The following is a 17,454-nucleotide window of genomic DNA, read 5'->3' as shown; positions in this document are numbered from 1 at the left end:
AGATTAAGATTCATGCTGACCTTGGAATGTGTATGGTCTATAGATTTGGGCCTTAAAATGTTATGCAAACATTACATGGAGATTTATTGGCCCGTGAAAACATTATACCCTCGGGTTGTTCATGCTCAAAGGTTGTTCCGGTTATCTACTGACCGACCCTTAACATTTAGTACAGCGTTAAAAGTTTCACACTTGCTGTTCATATTTACTCAAGCTGGTACGCAGAACGAGTGAGTAAATACAAATAATTGTCTCCTCTTGACAAGCCACGACTCAGTGGAGGCTCCTCTCGGGGTCTGGCGGTTAAGAGGCCTGTCTGCCAGCCCTAATTTATGACCAAGCCTTTGAAAACATTTGGGAGTTGTGGGGCCTGGCACCAGTTTCTGGTGCTACAGCTGTTTTTATTGTCACGGCCGTAAAGCTCCCCTGGGAAGGGAGAGACAAGAGAAGGAGAGGCGAGAACAATGGCTTGACATGCAACTTTGAGCAAAGTATCATGGTTGGAGAAAAAAGGAGGTGAGTATTGTGGGAGGGGTGTTGTAGCTCAGAATGGAGGTTAATCATAAAGTTGAGATATAGTTGAGGGATCACACCTGTGTGAGTCTTCATGCCAAAAGGCAACCTTATCAGTAATAATAAACAATGCCCTCCCCCCTTTTATGGTTTATCTCTCCAGTATTTGTCTCCAGCCACCATGGCCCCGGTTTTAGGTTTGTGTTTAAGTCATTATCTGAGCTTTTGTCGCCTTTTGAGATATTTTCTGTTATCAAAAGTAGAAAGGGGTTTTCTGAAAGCACCACAATCACCGAAGTTCCCTAAAGGCGAACAAATTATCTTTAATTTAAGATGATGCTAGGTTGTTGGTTTTTTCTTAGGCTAGATAATTAAACCATTACCCAAAATAGCATGCAAGGCTGTACTTTGGGACTGTGTTGCAGCGAGCTATAAATGGCAAAGCTAGCGTGCTAAGAAACTCAAAATGGCATTCACATGGTGAACTTAACCCTCCTGTTATCCTCAGATTTACTTTACACCCTTTATCCTCTGGGGTCAATTTCATCTGACAATGATCATATTCCACATTTGAACCAACATGTATGTCTGGTTCTTTAGGTATCTTAGTCAACCTACATAACCATTCAAATAAAACGTTGCCCCAACTTTCCCCCCCGAGACCCCTATGTGACCATCGAAAAATATATAAATCACCATCAAATCTCACTGACTGAAATCAAATGTTAAAGTTAGATATTGTTAATGTTGTTAAAGGACCAATAACTAAAGCAGAGGGTAGTTCTTTTTTTACAATGATACATTTGCATGTAATAGTCACCTCAATATCATCCTACACAATCAACAAAATGTGCAAAATGTTGACATTTTTACATGTTTTATACTACTAAAACAGCCTGGGGTCAAATTGACCCGAAGGAACACCGATGCATACAAAGTGCGTACAGGACATTTAAAAAAGATCTTCATGTTCATATATGTTCACCCATTAGTCCTCACTAAATTAGGAAAAGTCATGAAATACTAAGCAAAACAAATAATGTGAACAATTATTTTAGATACGTTAAACATTGAATGGGGTCCAATTGACCCCAAGGATAACAGGAGGGTTAAGTAGGATTGTTCACCATTGTTGTCAATGTCTTTTGAACACATTTCAAGCCTATACAACAGACAACTTAACACTTCAACCTGATGATGGTTCTACATTTAAAGCGATCAATAAGGTTATTACAATTCTTCTTGAGAGGGAAATACAAATCTGAACCAATTATTTTTGCAATCCATCAAATGCTTTTTGAGGCCAACATTTCAACCCTTAGAATCCTGCAAGCCGTACCATAAACACACACAATCTCAAAATAACCCCAAAAACACGGTCATGGTTTTCCAAAAATATCTTTTTTTATTTCACATGAAATGTTCACATTTAGCATATTTATCAAACAGGTCTTTTTATATAATCTTCTATATATATATATAAATATATACATATTATACACTTTTCTTACTTACACATGTACAAAATTAACAGGAATTCAGATTTAAAAAAAGACTGACTTTAATGGTAATCATACACAGTTGTGCTTTGTGGATCAAGCCAGCCTGTCGGGTGACGTTTTGATGCCTTGTCTTGTCTGTTGTGAACTTGTTCAAATCATAAATTAGGGTTTTAATTATTCTGAATATCTAGTCAACTTTACTTTATGTTGTTAGATGTATATGCTTGTGTTGAATATATGAATGAAAGCACCGTGACACACAGGGTTAGATCCTGTATTTATAAAAGATACCAGCACTTCATGTCAGGCAGTTTAACTAATACAGCGGCAAAGATCCAACAAATAGAGAAGTCCAGCCTCTCTGCACGCACGCACGCACACCTCAGTGTTTGCTTTTGGCAGAAAAACATTTGATCTCACCATTCTTTCAAATCAATTGCTCCCTTTTTTTCTAACTCTCACACTCTTTTTCTTTCACACAAGTACTAACTCTACCAGGAAGAAAATAAGAAAAAGTCCCCCGGTTGCCAACAGTAAACATTTCTTTTTAGGAGCACATGATATATACAGTAAACTTCTCAGCTGCAAATGTTATAAATTATCTTCACAGAATGTACACATAACACAGTAAATGTAGTGTGCTTTAATGTCTGTCATCTGATGTCAGTGTGTGTTTGTCTGTGTGTAACACAGTTGTGGAGTGTGTGTTGGTGTTTCCGTACTGTGCTGTATTAGTGCTACAGTAAAAGCACATGGTCGAGTTTGCAAAGGAATGGTAGTCATGAGAAGAGCCCGCGTGCCTGTCGATGCTACATTTAGAGAAAGTAATCACTTGGGACAACAATGCCACTCAATACCATTACGATAACAACACAACAAATAGTACACAATACTCAAGGGTGGAATAGTGTACAAGTTGGAGAGATGACTGATCTTTGGCTCAAAAGGTAGGAGATAACTTTTCCATTGAACGTGGATACATCCGTCTAAATGTATACAATTCAAAGAGAGTTGCGCTTGATTGTTCTTCTGGTTCCAATTCAGCTTCTTCCTATTATCATTAAGGGTTATCATCCAAAGAGGTTCATGTTTTTCTGGAATGAGCCCTATAAAAGAAAAAATCAAGGAGAGCTTTTCCAAGAAGAAAATAGTCACTTTCTGAAAAATGAGGCAAAGCTCACACACTTTGTCTCAGGAGTTAGTTACTCAGCACGTGGAAGTGCATTCAAGTCCATCTGTACTTTACAAGCTTCAAAGGTCTTTGCCAGTGGCCAGCACTGGGCACAGAGAACTGTCTTTTTGAGTCAGTGGTTTCATCCCCACGGACTGTCTTCATTGTAGTCCCTGAAAAAAAAAAAGTTCTTTCATGTCCTCTCAGTGCAACAAAAGCAGTAATGAAAATGGGACTAGCAGTGAGAGGATAGAGAGGGAGGAAGCCGTCACTGCAGAGTTTGACCGTGCACTCTTCTGGACGTCTGGCAGGACTACCACTGGGTCATCTGCTTGAGAATGAGAGATAAAGAAGACACATTAGGACCATATATTTACACCCTAACGTAATCCTGAAAGTGGTCGTATTGTTCATAGGTCAAGGATAATTAGAAAGGACTCCGGGTTAGTCGACATACCTGCAGGCAGTCTGTTGGTCGGGTTGTGAACCCCGCCCCCGGCTCCAACTGCAGCCCCACCTGTGCCTCCTTTAGCCACTCTGGCTTCTTGAGAGCCTGAAAGACAAGAAAATTGCCATCAATTACTCTGCTTTGGTCTCACAATACCTTAAAGGACTGACTGTGGCACTCTCCTAACAGCCACAAGGGCGGTTAAACTCACCATCAACGGCTACGACGTCCACCTTGAGCCTGAGGCACTCCTTTCCATGGTGGTGCAAAGGTTTGGCTGTCGGGAAGAAACAACACAGGCGTTAACATCCCAACTAATGCACTTATCCTCCACCGGCCCCTAATGCACCTTCATGCATGCACCAACACACACACACAAACACTTGGCAACAGACCAACACAGGGACAAAGCTTAGGAGGCCATCTGTGACCCGCGAAGTGTGTCTTGTCCTGCAGTTTATCTAATTACAGCCATGGTCAGGTTGACAACACTGCCTGGTCTTTGTGGTTACAATCTAGCGGGGTATTGTATCAACTTTGACAAACTGAGAAGCTTAATAGGAGCATTTGTGTTCCCCTTTAAGATTAATTTAAATTAAATGTATATTTTATTTTCTGAATTTCTTCCCTGTATAACCAAAATCCATGCAACATTAATGACATTCACTTTGCCTCAGCTGTACCTACTGCTGATAAGCAATTAACAACAACGCCCTTACTTTCCATGCTTTAAACATTCAGTACAAATATTGGAAAATATAACTTATCGGCTAACACGGTGACACATCTACAACAAAGCTATATTGACACTTACAGATATAATAGTAGCTTTCTCCTTGGCGGAACTCCTTTCCCAGAGTAAAGGGAGTAAAACGTTGGAACTTTTCAGAGAACTTTTCAGCGGCGTGAGGAGCAAATGGATGGCCGCACTCCCAACGCATCTGGTCGTATGACTGAGGCTTGCAGATGTCGAAGTCCTCACGCTCCACCATGTAGAGCACGTATCGCTCAGCATCCAGCAATGGCACCTCACCCTCTGGGTAATGGGGGCAGACGATGTCCAGGTAGTCATTGAGCTTGACCTCAACAGTGTAGTCGTCCTTTAGAAACCTGCGGGGAGAAGTCAGATAGGGACGGTTATCCAAGTGGCAGGAGACTGATAAGCGTGGGTATAGCATTGGAGCGGTGATAAATATAAGCCTCAAAACCTGTGATTATATATTGATCGGCTGCACGCCCTGTACAACAGGGAAATCAGAGGAAAGACTAAGAGGCCTGGGATTGAGAGATAGAGAGCAGGAGTGTGTTTGTGAGTGAGGATGTGTGTGTGTGTGTGTGTGTATGTGTGTGTGTGTGTGTGTGTGTGTGTGTGTGTGTGTGTGTGTGTGTGTGTGTGTGTGTGTGTGTGTGTGTTGGAGTTGAATGAAGAGAGAAAACGCAATAAGGGGAAGAATTATCATAGAGAGGACATGGGCATTAATATGGATGAACATGAAGCCAGTGTAGCATGGCTGCTTTGTGGAGTTAGCATCGAGTGCACATTGATCCCATGTCCACCAGGAGTTGAATGATGTTTACAGAGAAACATTAGCAGTCAGTTAGCCCGCCGAGACAGGAGATGAGTATTGACATCTGCAGGGCTACACACACCAACACCCAAAAGGCAGAATGCGTCATGCTAGTTTCACCTTAACAGAAGCAGACAGACACCTGAGTTTACTGAAGATAGGGATACAAATAAAAATGTCACATGTTTAAGTCATTCATTAGGGTCAGAGACAGGCGGGCACATATAAAATGAGTCTGGTGACAGCCTGTAACCGTCTCCCACCACACTCCCTCTCATTACAAACACAGAGACACAGTCAGACTGTCTGCCTCCCCTCATCCCTCCCTTCACTCCTCCGCCCTTTTTACGAGTAAACTAAACTCCTGCCCTCTCCTTGGACGTGGGTCAAAAGAGCACTCTTAGAAAAAAAACAATTTAGCACTTCCACTTCTAATGTCCCACACCAACACTTTTTAAGTATCACTGAAAGAGTTAAAAACACACACACTCCGAGGCAGTTTAAAATGATCCTATCTCAACTGTCCATGATTCCTCCTGGATTTTCTTCTTTAGGAGGCATTATGAGTTTATCTCCAGAGAATTGTCACTGAAGGTATTTCAGCTTTGTCCCCTTCCCCCTGACTGAGTGACTGCTTCAGGGGCGGCTCACAGCTAATGCTCTCTTCTCAGCCAAAGTCATCTATCACTGGCCTGGAGCAGTAGCTGGCCGCTGGCAACACTCACACACTCACACACACTTCCCAGTAATTCCCATCTATCAACAACCTAAAGCAGTAGCTACCTACCATTTGCAGCCACCAAAACCACACACACACACCTCCTCTCCGGTACTGAGCTCCAAAGCGATGCCTATCAGTTTACCGTCTCCTACTGTTCTGCATCACCAGGGGTTCTGAAGGAGTGGAGGATATTTGACAGACTTCAATATTTTCACAACACATAGGGAGAATGTGTGTCTAATATAGGGTTTTGTTGCTTTTGCAATGAATACATGGCCGGTTCACCAGGTTTCCAAAAATCCAACGCAAAAAAGAGGCAGGGAGCCAGTTTTGAGTTACTGACTGCTATTTAATCTACAAGATTTCAAAGACTAATGAGTTCCCAAAAGCCTAAAGGGTGCTAATCGGACATCTTTAGCTTGGGAAAAAACAAAACCTTCCCACTATAGAACTGTAACAAGCCACATTTGGGGAGTTTGTGTTTGTGTGACAAGGTCCATATGTGTGACTAACGATCAAAGTGCACAGGCCCCTGCCGCTCGTTAGCTGCTGTTGTTGTTTTTGGCCAGGGGTCTCCCTGGTACCCCCGGTAAAAGGACAGACGCAGTGGCTCCAAACACAGGGCCCTGACTCCTGCACCCCCTCTGCCACCCCATCCCTTTACCCCCTCTGCGCCTGACTGCATTCCCTCAATACTGATGACCAGATTAGCCGGCAACACCATTACAACAGCAACACGGCCCGTTAGAAAACAACCACCTTTACAGGACTCCGATGAAACTTCCATCCAACTACACTGATTATAGTGTGCCCCGCCAACTTTCAGGGGGGAGAACAATAATTATCATTTTGCCACGGTCCAGACAGCTAAGTGCTTATCTGCCGTTTGCCTGCCACGCTCTGTTTACCAGATTGGTGCTAAAGTGTTTTTTCCCCCTGCCACTTTTAATTTCAGTCGAATCGATAACACTATTGAACAAACAATGTTGTCTGCTTTTGCCTGACAGAGTTATCATCCCCTTGCAAACAGTGAAAACACACACAAACAAACTCCCTATCCCCAAACCCTCCCTCACTCTGATCCCGGATTACAAACCGGTTGGGTATGCTCCCAATGTGTTCATCAAAAGGGGGTCGAAGGGGGGTGCAATTAAAACACAAAAAAGGGCATTAAAGTCACCCTGAGGGGGGTAATTATGCCCTCCTGCTCCCCACTTCCCAGCCTCTTTAGGCTGAACGTTTTGGGGGAGGCGTAGGGCATGAATAGTCGTGGGCAGGGGGGGGGTCAAAGGGCTTGAGTTGGAAATGGCTTTTGAAGTTTCTCTCAGAGTTTCCATATGAGCGCTACAGTTGCTTTATCAATGCCACTGTTTCATACAGTGTCTCTATTCACAATGTGCCTGCGCTGATTGAATACCTCACTTAGCAGAGAGAACAGTGGCTGAATACACACCCGGGGAGGCTGGCTAGCTCCTTTTATTAATGACAAATCGTTTTAATTATCCAGCTGCCTTTTGTTCCCCTCCAAGGCCCCGGCATTGAGACATTCCACATCATCTGCTTAATAAACTGATTGGAGAAACGCACTTCAAAGCGAGTTTAGGCCTGAGTGTGAAAAGGTTTAGCTAACAGAGTCAAATCATGCCACCTTCACTTTAGCAGACAAAATCCTCCCACCCCCAGTGTGTGTCTCTTTTTATTCTCCTCCGCCAGACTGTTCCCTCTCTCTGTCGATGGGCTGCTTTGATTTATTCCCATTGTTTATCCAAGGATGCTCTCTTGAAATGACAGTGACGCTTGGAGCTCCAGCAGAAGTAACCGCATGGAGATGTTGTATCCTCTACTTAAGGATGATTTGTAGAGATATGGCAGAAACGCAGTGAATGTGCGCATGTGTGTCCGTCTCAGCGCGAGACATTTAAATGTGTGATTGTTTGTGTTGGAGTATTTACGTGTGTGTGTGTGTGTTACGTCGGTAGAGCTCTGAGAAATGTGGGAGTGTGTTTCAGTCATGATAAGGTAGAAAAAAATGCAAATAATGAGCACCAACGATAGCAGAGAGGGAATGTCAAGTGGACAAATGTGTGAGTGTGTGTGTGTGTGTGTAGGGGTTTTGGGTGGAAAATTGACTACAAGATGTTCCCTGCTACTCTTCCTCCTACCCTAAGAAGGAATTTCTGATTTATTGGAGCCTCTTCAGGAGCAAGAGTCTAATCTCTCTTCTTTAATCTCTCTGGCCAGTATTTTGCTTTCTTCTCCACCTCTAGCCCCTCCTTTCATCCATCCATCACCCTCTCATCTCTGCACTCTATCGGCCTGTGGAATGCTGGACCTCTGAGACGAAGAGGCCGCAAAGTGGATCAAAGGTCGGACAATCGCCAAGTCAGCACCGGAGAATTTTATACATGAACAGTCAGCAAGAAGGAGCTTTGAGTCTTTTAAATTCTATAGACGTTCACTACAAGGGAAATCGTTCTTATTGAACATTTAAAAAGGGCAATAAAGGCCATCGAAGGACCAACTGCACATACTGTATTTTACCACTAGTGATGCAACTAATGATTATTTTCATTATTGGTTATCCTGCCTATACTTTGATTCAATTCTGATTGATGGTTTGGTACATCCTAATGTCTCAAAGGGGATGCCTCGTTGCCAGTCCATAATACTTGATAGATTGCAAGATACAAAGCAAAGGAATATTAGGAACCGTCCATATTTGAAAAGCTAAAAAACACAATTTTCTGCCATTTTGGATGAAATATTAAGTTAAATCAGTCATTCAAAAAGTCTGCAATTATCGCGCTGTGGTTCAGCTAATTGCTGCAACTCTACTGACCTCCACATCTAAAAACAGGGGCTTTAGTCTACTTAACCTGTGCCATCACCCTGACCACATAAACATGATTATTTTCCTCCCGGCTTTTACACACACCATTAATGTGACCCAGTAAGGTTGCTGGCCTTCGTCACAGATGAGTGAGCCGGAATGTGGGGACCACCTAATCGGCTCGTTCAAGCCTGGATTAAAGGGTGGAGCATAGGCTGAGCTGTGGTCCATTCATCAGCACCAGACCCTGCTTAATACAGGAGCTTAGAGAGTGGACAGTGAGGGCCAGAGAAGGGGCCGATGGGCTGGGGAAAGAGTAAGGGGTGAGTTAGGCAGGCAGGGTGGAGCTTTTTTTCCATCCCCATTGTTTTCACACAGAGAAGTTTTGGAGTTCAAAAATAGACACACTGACTATGAACATGTGTGTGTGTCCATGGTAGCAGAGGGGAAAGTGAGAGGTGTTAACAGAGTAATGAAAGACACATGACACAAGGGAGCCATTTCTTTCAAGATATATTTGCGATAGCAATACTCCAAGGGGACGGTGGCACATCAGATAGAGTTGAAATGTTTGGAGGTGCATCATAAGTTTAGTCAAGCGCCACATTTTAACGTAATTGCTCAACTGTTTTTGTTTCATCTGCCTTATCTATTCATCCATCAATGTCAGCCATCCCCTCCCACTCTCTGTCCGTCTTTCATCGCTCAATAAGCAAACCAGATCCTCATGTCAACTCTGTCCCTCCCCCCAAACCAAGACTTGCTGAACCAATCACAAAACTGTTTCTGGTGGTATTCCAAATATGCAACTTTTTGACCCACCGTTTGCCGAGCACAATGCAGCGTGGGTTTGCTTGAGTCGTCATAGAAACAAATAGGGTCTAACTCATTGGGCTCCTCCTTTTTAACATAATATTTCAGTCTTCATTCTTTGCACCGTTTGACTTTATGTCATCCATCTCAATCAGCTTTCCCACGTCTTTCATTCAACCTTTGTCCGTCTGGTTCATTGGTCATTCTGCCGGCGTTCCTGGAAGACCTCGCCAAGCGACAAAGCTTTAAGTCCAGCAGAAAAATAATTGGCCTATTCCACAGCACTGAGGAGGCTTAGATAAATACATATGCTCTTTCCAACTGTGGCACTTTGTCCCATGAGCCATTTGTAACTTATAAAGGCCATAACACAAAGGTCACCACAGACATCACATTTCTCAGGGGGAAAATATCTGTACAAGAAAATTGATTTTTCTGGATTGATTTCCACAAAGAAAAACTTCCATAGTTGTGCTTTTTGTCTACAACATGGTCTGACATGTGGCTTAATGAATTCCATGGGGAAATAATATATGAGTACAGGCCAAACTGATTAAATGGCCGTTTTAATGAATGTAGTGGTAGTACTTATTGCTAGTAGTAATAGTAATACAACTGGCCTCTAGGGGGTGGCAGTATTTGCTATGGAGACATGTTTACACACTGAGCCCAGACATCCAACAAACAGGAGATAAAAGGCAAGAAAAAACAAAAGTTACACAATGAGCCTTATTTACACAGCAAGGCAAACACAATGGTTCATTTTCATAGATAATATCTGACTCTTGCTGGGTAATTCTTCCACATCTAAACACATATACACTGCTGAATGTCACCAATACTTGACAAACAAGTCTGGGGGACACACATTCTCCATCTCTACCTCACATTAACCATGAAAAACATCATTAAATCATAAATCTGTGTATTCATTCAGTTATTACTCTATGATCTTTGTGTGGGGTTGCAGAGATGGAAAGCAGTGCAGGGAGGAGGAGAAGAGTTGAAAGGAGCACGGGAAGTCTGCTGCGAAGATAAGGAGGAGGCACAAGGACGGGCAGGGGGCAAAGAAACACTGGCAGGGTTGAATGGGGTGACACGGCTCAGAGGAGAATCCCAAATAAAGACAGAGGTTTGACAGCAGCGCAGGCGGGGAGGCGGATCCGTTATCATCCTCAAGGCTTCCACAATTGAGCACATCCCTCATTAAAACAATGAATCTACTTATTCTGTGAGATTCAAACTAATTCATTCCTCAAACAAGCCTGGGAACTTTAATCAAATCCCAGGTCCAGGCTTTTAAAGTCTTGCGTGTCTTGGGTGTGAGAACTGTATTGTTTATTGTGCAGACAGGATACGCTGTTTTCCCGGGAAAAGACGTAGCCAGGAAGTGCAGCACTTCATAGGGAAACACAGAGCAGACAGCATGCAGACTTTTGTAATGCCGTAAGCACGCCTGCGGGAAATAAAACCTTTGGCCTGATTCTCCATGTAGTGCAGTCAATAAAACAAGCCCTCTCGCCATTGAGACTGCAACAACAAGTAGGAATATTGAACTGGAAGAGTATAAACACAGGGAAAGGAAACTAAATCTTGTCAATTTGATCATCAGTCTTCTTCCAGACGATTACAGACTGTTAAGATAGGAAACAACAACACACTTCAATGAGCACCAAGCCTATAAGAGGCGATTACCATCCGTTGGACAATCACTCAGAGTATTTTTCCCCAGATTGAATTCACCAGACAGATTACAAACCAGATTAAGGGAGGTGGGAGGGGACAGGCGTTTCGAGAAAAAGATAGACAGAGAATTCAGAGAAGAAAAGGAGCTTGGGGTTTAGAGCGAAGGCTGGATTAGGAAGTGAAGTGGGAAACCTGGATGTTTTTCAAGGAAAGTATCTTCGGTTCAGATTACTTGGAAATCGCAGAAGGCCCGTATTGTGTGAACGCTGACTACCTACAATCTTATCTTCAATCTCTCAAACATGTACACTCCCACATGCACGGAAGGCAAACAGACACGGCAACCCACTCCTATGTGTATACCTTTGTTTTTTTCTTCATTCAATGTCCTGTCTTTTCCTGGTTTGAGTTCTCAAACTGGCTCTACCACTTCCAGAAACACACTCAAAAGGGGAGAAGCACACACAAGTGAAGAAGATGGGGAAAAAAGAAACAGGTTTTCTGGGAAGACTTGAGTGGCTTTTCATAGAGAGGTAGAAGAAGGAAGCTTTAAGAAAAGAGAGCAGGGGGGGGGGAAGCATGAAGGAAAGGGCAGAGTGCCTTGTGACGGATCGCCATGGGTGCCAAGAACGATAACAAAATTCCACACCTCTTAGCCTGCTTCCCTCCTTCTCAAAGAGCCAGAGTTGGAGGTGAGGAAATAATAGACTGAAAAGGGACAGCTTGTAAAGTTGAGATAAAAAGCTGGCGAAGGAACGAAGGGGACCAAAAAGACAGGAGGGGGAAGAAAGAGAGTTTCCCAGAGGCTGAGCCACGGCCTGAGTGGCAGCCAGTATTCAGGGCCCACCGCCGTGACAGAATGACTGACAGATTGATAGAGGCTGTGCCACTTCATCACACGGCCAACTCTGACCCACAATCAGTCACACCAGTTACTATTCTCTTTCTGTGGCTCACTGTGAAGACCATTACCCAATTTGTATAGGAAGGATCACAAAAAAACCATATTGACTGGATAACTACCAGAAAAACCCTCCATGTGGGTGAAACATACCTTAAATAACTCCCTCATCAAAATCTGAATACGAGTAATTTCCAACTGGGTTTTTCCCCATAAAGGGAATTTGCTTTGGTGTATTGGTACATGGCATAAACAATGTATGAGAATTGAAATTTAAAAGCAGGTTTCCAAAAGCAGGAAACATAAATATAGAAGAATCATACCAGAATATGAACAAATACTATAAATATGAATCTTAGTATATAAAAGAAAACATATATAAGAACATTAAAAAAGACAATAAAATATGTACAAGAGAAATAAAACAATGTATAACAATGCACAATACATTTGAAATAAAAAAAGGTTGAGTTTTATATTTTTGAGAGGGGCTAGTTTTGTGCTGTTATTTGAGCCAATACGACAAAAAGAAAGCATATTCAATTCAAAAAAATGTAACCACTGTGCCAGCCATGGCTAAAACAATCTGGAAGTTGTTTTAGCTCATTTAACTAAATCCCAAATATTTTTAGAAAGGCATTGCAAAACTTCAGATTCAGAACAGATTAGCTCAAAACGGTGTCATATCAGAAAAGGTGATGATGAGGATGATGAGGATGATGTTAAATTAACAGCGGATCAAAGGAGATGCATGGAGAAAGCCATGAAACAGTTAACAGACTCACACAAGTGGAGAGCACAGCACCAAGTTGAAAAGGGAACCTGGCCAAGAAGAGGGGGAGGGAGGTGCTGGAGCGAGGGAGAGACAGGTACAAAGCAGAGGAGGGGTGGGGTGCGGGTGGTGGTCTACTCATGCTCTGTCAGCAGGGAAAATAGGGGAAAGGCAGGAAGAAGCAGTGAAAGAGCAGATTATTGCCTCACATAGGAGCTGTGGAGTCCATAGGGCTCCAGGGACGATGTTAACATCAATCACAACTGTGTGGCACATGTGTAAGTGTGTATGACTGGGGTTAATGTGTACGAGAGTGTGTGAGTCACTTGAATCTGGTGGTGTTGTGAATGCTCACACACACACACACGGTACTGCTGCACAGACACTCCCTTCACAAAAGACACGTACACACGCTGGCATGCAGGGGCCCGAACTGACTGGGCACACTGGTGATCCTCTTTCTGGGAATAAAGCTGTGCTGGTGATTAAGCTGTTGCTAATCAGACACAATGGTTACATATAAACTAACAACGAAAAGGTCAGAAAATGCTGAAAGACACATGGTCAGGATATATTTCACTCATGCTGAAACAAAGTAGTCGTTAAAGTACTGGCAGATAGACCTTGGAAGGAGGCCCAAAGGTGCGTTGTGCACACACACACACATCAGTGTTGAGCAGGGCAACTGTGCATGGATGAGTGTGTGTTTCGCTAAATCCCTCAACAAACACGCTGAGACAAAGGAAATGAGCTGCACCACATGGGCCATAGTGATCAATCTGAGATCAATTTAACGTTCTGACCAGCGGGAAGGAACAACAAACCGAGGCTAGGAAATAACCCCATCTCATGAGAGAAAAGATGGACGTCAACACCCTGTTTCAAGTAAGGGTCAAAGGGTAGACCAGAATCATGGGGTTGATGAAAGTTTTCTGCGAAAACAGGATTAAGAGTAGCCAACGGGAGAGATTTAGCACAGTCATCCAGAAAAAAAAAAGCAAATGCAGAAGGACGGATTACAAGTAAATATACAGGAATGATCACATAAGCAGGGCGACAACAAAACGCTTTTCCATCTGGAACTTCGTTCTGATTTTCAGCTAAAGGCTTGGTCACTATCATTTTGACTTTTTCTAGAAACTGTAAATTCTGTAGTTTTAACCACAGGGGAGATCCAACGGGAAGCAGTGATTGCAAGTTATTCGGAGAACATTTGGAAATCTGGGTGTTTGCAACCAAGATAAGACATGTGTTTGCACAGCGGAGAGAGTGAGCCCAACACTGATTGATTTAGTAGCTGTGATTGAATGTCCTGGTTTGTGATTGAGTGATTGTCTGCCAGGAGTCTCTGTTTGTGCTTGCCCGGCACAGTGGGAGTGTTTGTGTGTGGGTGAAAGTAGAAGTTCATTTGTGGTGTGTAAAACTAACCCTCTTTGTACCCCGAGCCATTTCACCCCAGTCGTCATCAAACATAATTCTAATTGACCCCCACTTATTGTGAATGGCCCCTAACCCCGACAATTTCAGCTCCAATTTCTTCTCCCCAAGCAATCCATCTCTCTCCTACAGCATGACCTACTGGCCAGGCCTCAAGTTACCTCCTCCGTCTCTGTCATACAGCATTATTACTCGTCTTACCACCTGAAATATGAACACCCCTATGTCTCCCTGACAGCCACGTAAACCCCATGCGATATCTCTTGATTTAGGAGACACTGCAGCCTCCCACTCCACACAAAGGTTAGGGCTCTGTCAGATGTGGAGGATATTGCAACTGATATTTCAACACATTGGGCTGCGAGTCAGACCTGTAAAACCAACATCAAAACTATAACCTTTTCCTTGAGAAAAGAATCCTCCCCCATAGGATTTAAGCTCAATGTAAGGAGATGCAACAGCACCAAAATAAAACAAATCCCTCTCTTTTAACAGTGCAAATAAGCTGTTTGATACATGGTTAAAAAATTACTGCACTCTTAGAATAATAAAACTCTAGATAAGACACATGTGTGCATAAACAGTACAACAAAGTTTCCAGAATCTGTCAAAACATAACCTTGCATTTGTCTGTCCATGAAACACATCATTTAAACAGATTAAACCGAGTTAGCTTCCCTCAAAAAATGAGCTGTTATCTCAATGTCAGCTGAAAAAGATAAATAGAGAACCTGATGCAACAAATCCCAAAAGCATAACACATGTTGCGAAAGGACTCAATTTGAACAGGTTAGACAAAGTATTACAGATAAACAGCAGCATAATAACAGGTTCGAGCCCAAAGGGAGGAAGGGGGGAGGGAGAGAGGCTCCTAACTGTCTTGCATTATCATGTCAACAGCAGCCAATTGCTTCAAATCACAAATTCATCACAACAGGCTCACTGAATATGCATGAGGTGCAACTCTTCAACATGCTTCTGAATATGGATCATAATGATGCACTGAGAATAAGCTTAAAAGTTATTGAAATGTTTAAGATTCCAAACAATCTTGTTTTAGCATTGCCGGATAAAGAAGTGTGTGAAAGCGTTTGTTCAGGAGCAATGTATAAACATAAGAAAACATCAAATAAAAAAAGGTATATTTACTTTGGGTTGGTGCTGTTCCAGTAGACGCTGTGTCGCTCCGCTGAAGCAAACCAGGCGCAGACGCTCACAACGAAGCCCACAATCCAAACCAAATCCATGGTGGAGAGGAGTGGAGGCGTGCAGAGGGAACACAACTCAGGTAGGCTGTTCAAAAAAACCCGAAAAGTTCACAGAGAAGAGCTCGTTCGCTCACCTGTAACCTGCACGCTTAGAAAAACACTTCAAGCACGCAGCGGTTGTAAATAAATAAATAAAAAGCAACTAGATTCGTAGAAGATTATCAACCGTAGACGGGTCAGTTTAACTCGTCAAAACCGTAGTGAATGAGAGCCTGTGTTGCGTGGTGGCTGATTTTGTGAAACGCCCACAGCCACAAGCCCCGCCCCTATAACAGCGGACCAATCAGAGGGCTATCCGAAAGACGCGAGCTCTGCAGCCTTCCCCATATGTAGCCCACTGTTTTATTATTAAACCTGCAGCATGTATATCTGAATTCTTTTTTTTATTTGAATTGATACATTTATATTTCTGGATTTATACAATATTTCTGAAAGTATGCAATATCACACAGTTTAATGTTTGCAAACAAAATGAACAATAATCTTACGTTTTTTCAATGTAAAAATAATGTCACTTTTTGTGAGAAAAAAAAACTATAATGTGTTTGTACCTTTTACCTTACCTTTAATCTGATCATGCTCTGTGATTGACTGTAGTTATAAACTACAGTGTGAGTCATTGCCTCTGTCATGTATGTTGCATGTGGGTTCTAATAGTTGTAAAACAGGAAATCATTCATCGGCTATTCATCTGATTTATATTTAATATCGCTTGCATGTAAAATAAACATTTCAATTGCACTTGCATCATATACGTTCTCGCCTACAGGAGGTATAAAAGGTAACATCTAACCAACCTAACACCTAAACAAATACAGGTAATACAACACCACATATTTAATAAAGCAGCTCTCTGTAAATGGCACACAGTTGTTCAAGTTATAACACATTTAAACTGTTGAGTTTTCCTCCAGAGCTCTTATCACTGCAGTGTTATGAGTCCTGGCAACATCTGGTGAGTTTGCACAGTGATTTCCGGAAGTGAAAAATAAGGGTTTTTATCTTACAGATTTTCTATGACTCCTTTCCCCTATGTGTTGGTTTTACATTTATTCTATGGGTGTTCATTTGAAATATTGACATTGAAGTAAAATCCTCCCAACATGTATGAGCTTTTGTAATCATTTGCATAGAGAGACTGTGCCTTGAACTGGAAGCAAATAACCTCCATGCTGTCAGATACATTACAAATCCAGATTCTCATTTTCTGTTCCATTGACATGGATAATCTGGACTGCGAGCGGCTTGCTCAGCCTAGTGAGTCATTTTGCCAGAGGGGGTTTTCAAGCCTGCTTCTGCTTGACATGGCACTTTATTTGCTATGCCTGCTAAGCAGCATAAGAGCTTTCAAAGGTATCACAGCAAACAACTAAATTGTAAAGTGAGTCAAAAAGAAGGGCACTCATTGTGGATAATAGATTGTAACAGCTAATTACACAGAGTTTGCAGAATTTACTCCATATTGGGACATAGATAAGATTCAGGGATGTAATCAGATACACTTTGTGTGATTTTGGTCCATGTTTAAGAACAAAATGAAGGTCAAGCAGAGAGGGATACACTCCTGATGTAACAAGAATGTAACAGTAAATCTGAAAGATATTGCAGAGGAAGAAAGGATAAAGTAAACAGTGCATTCTTATAGTATATTAGGCTTTGTGCAGCCTTGAAATGTAGCCTTTTTAAATGTGAAGTTTTGGCTTAAATTCATCCCATTTAAAATTGGTTTGGCTACAGGAGACAGTGCGTACATTTTTTGAAAATCTCTGCTGTCACAGAAGGCCTGACAGCTATACGAGATGATTACACTTTCAGGTAGACTGC

General features: G+C 42.4%; 1 protein-coding gene across 2 annotated transcripts; it reads right to left on the bottom strand.

Annotated features, from left to right (window-relative positions):
• Positions 1-1,993: 1,993 nt before the first annotated feature.
• LOC117542676 (ephrin-A1-like) lies at positions 1,994-15,835 on the bottom strand. 2 transcript variants are annotated; one of them, XM_034210483.1, is made up of 5 exons: positions 15,512-15,835; positions 4,449-4,744; positions 3,846-3,911; positions 3,644-3,739; positions 1,994-3,517 (listed from the first exon to the last, which is right to left on the bottom strand). In XM_034210483.1, exons 1-5 carry the CDS (start codon positions 15,607-15,609, stop codon positions 3,390-3,392), a joined length of 684 nt encoding a protein of 227 aa, XP_034066374.1. In that variant the 5' UTR covers positions 15,610-15,835; the 3' UTR covers positions 1,994-3,389. The 2 variants fall into 2 exon arrangements, with proteins under 2 accessions (XP_034066374.1, XP_034066375.1); XM_034210484.1 differs by having other exon boundaries at positions 1,994-3,514.
• Between the last annotated feature and the right edge of the window lie 1,619 nt (positions 15,836-17,454).

This window comes from Gymnodraco acuticeps, unplaced genomic scaffold, assembly GCF_902827175.1.
Source record: "Gymnodraco acuticeps unplaced genomic scaffold, fGymAcu1.1, whole genome shotgun sequence".
NCBI lineage: Eukaryota > Metazoa > Chordata > Actinopteri > Perciformes > Bathydraconidae > Gymnodraco > Gymnodraco acuticeps.
The sequence above is the reverse complement of the archived record's forward strand: the minus strand, read 5'-3'. Positions and strand labels throughout refer to the sequence as shown.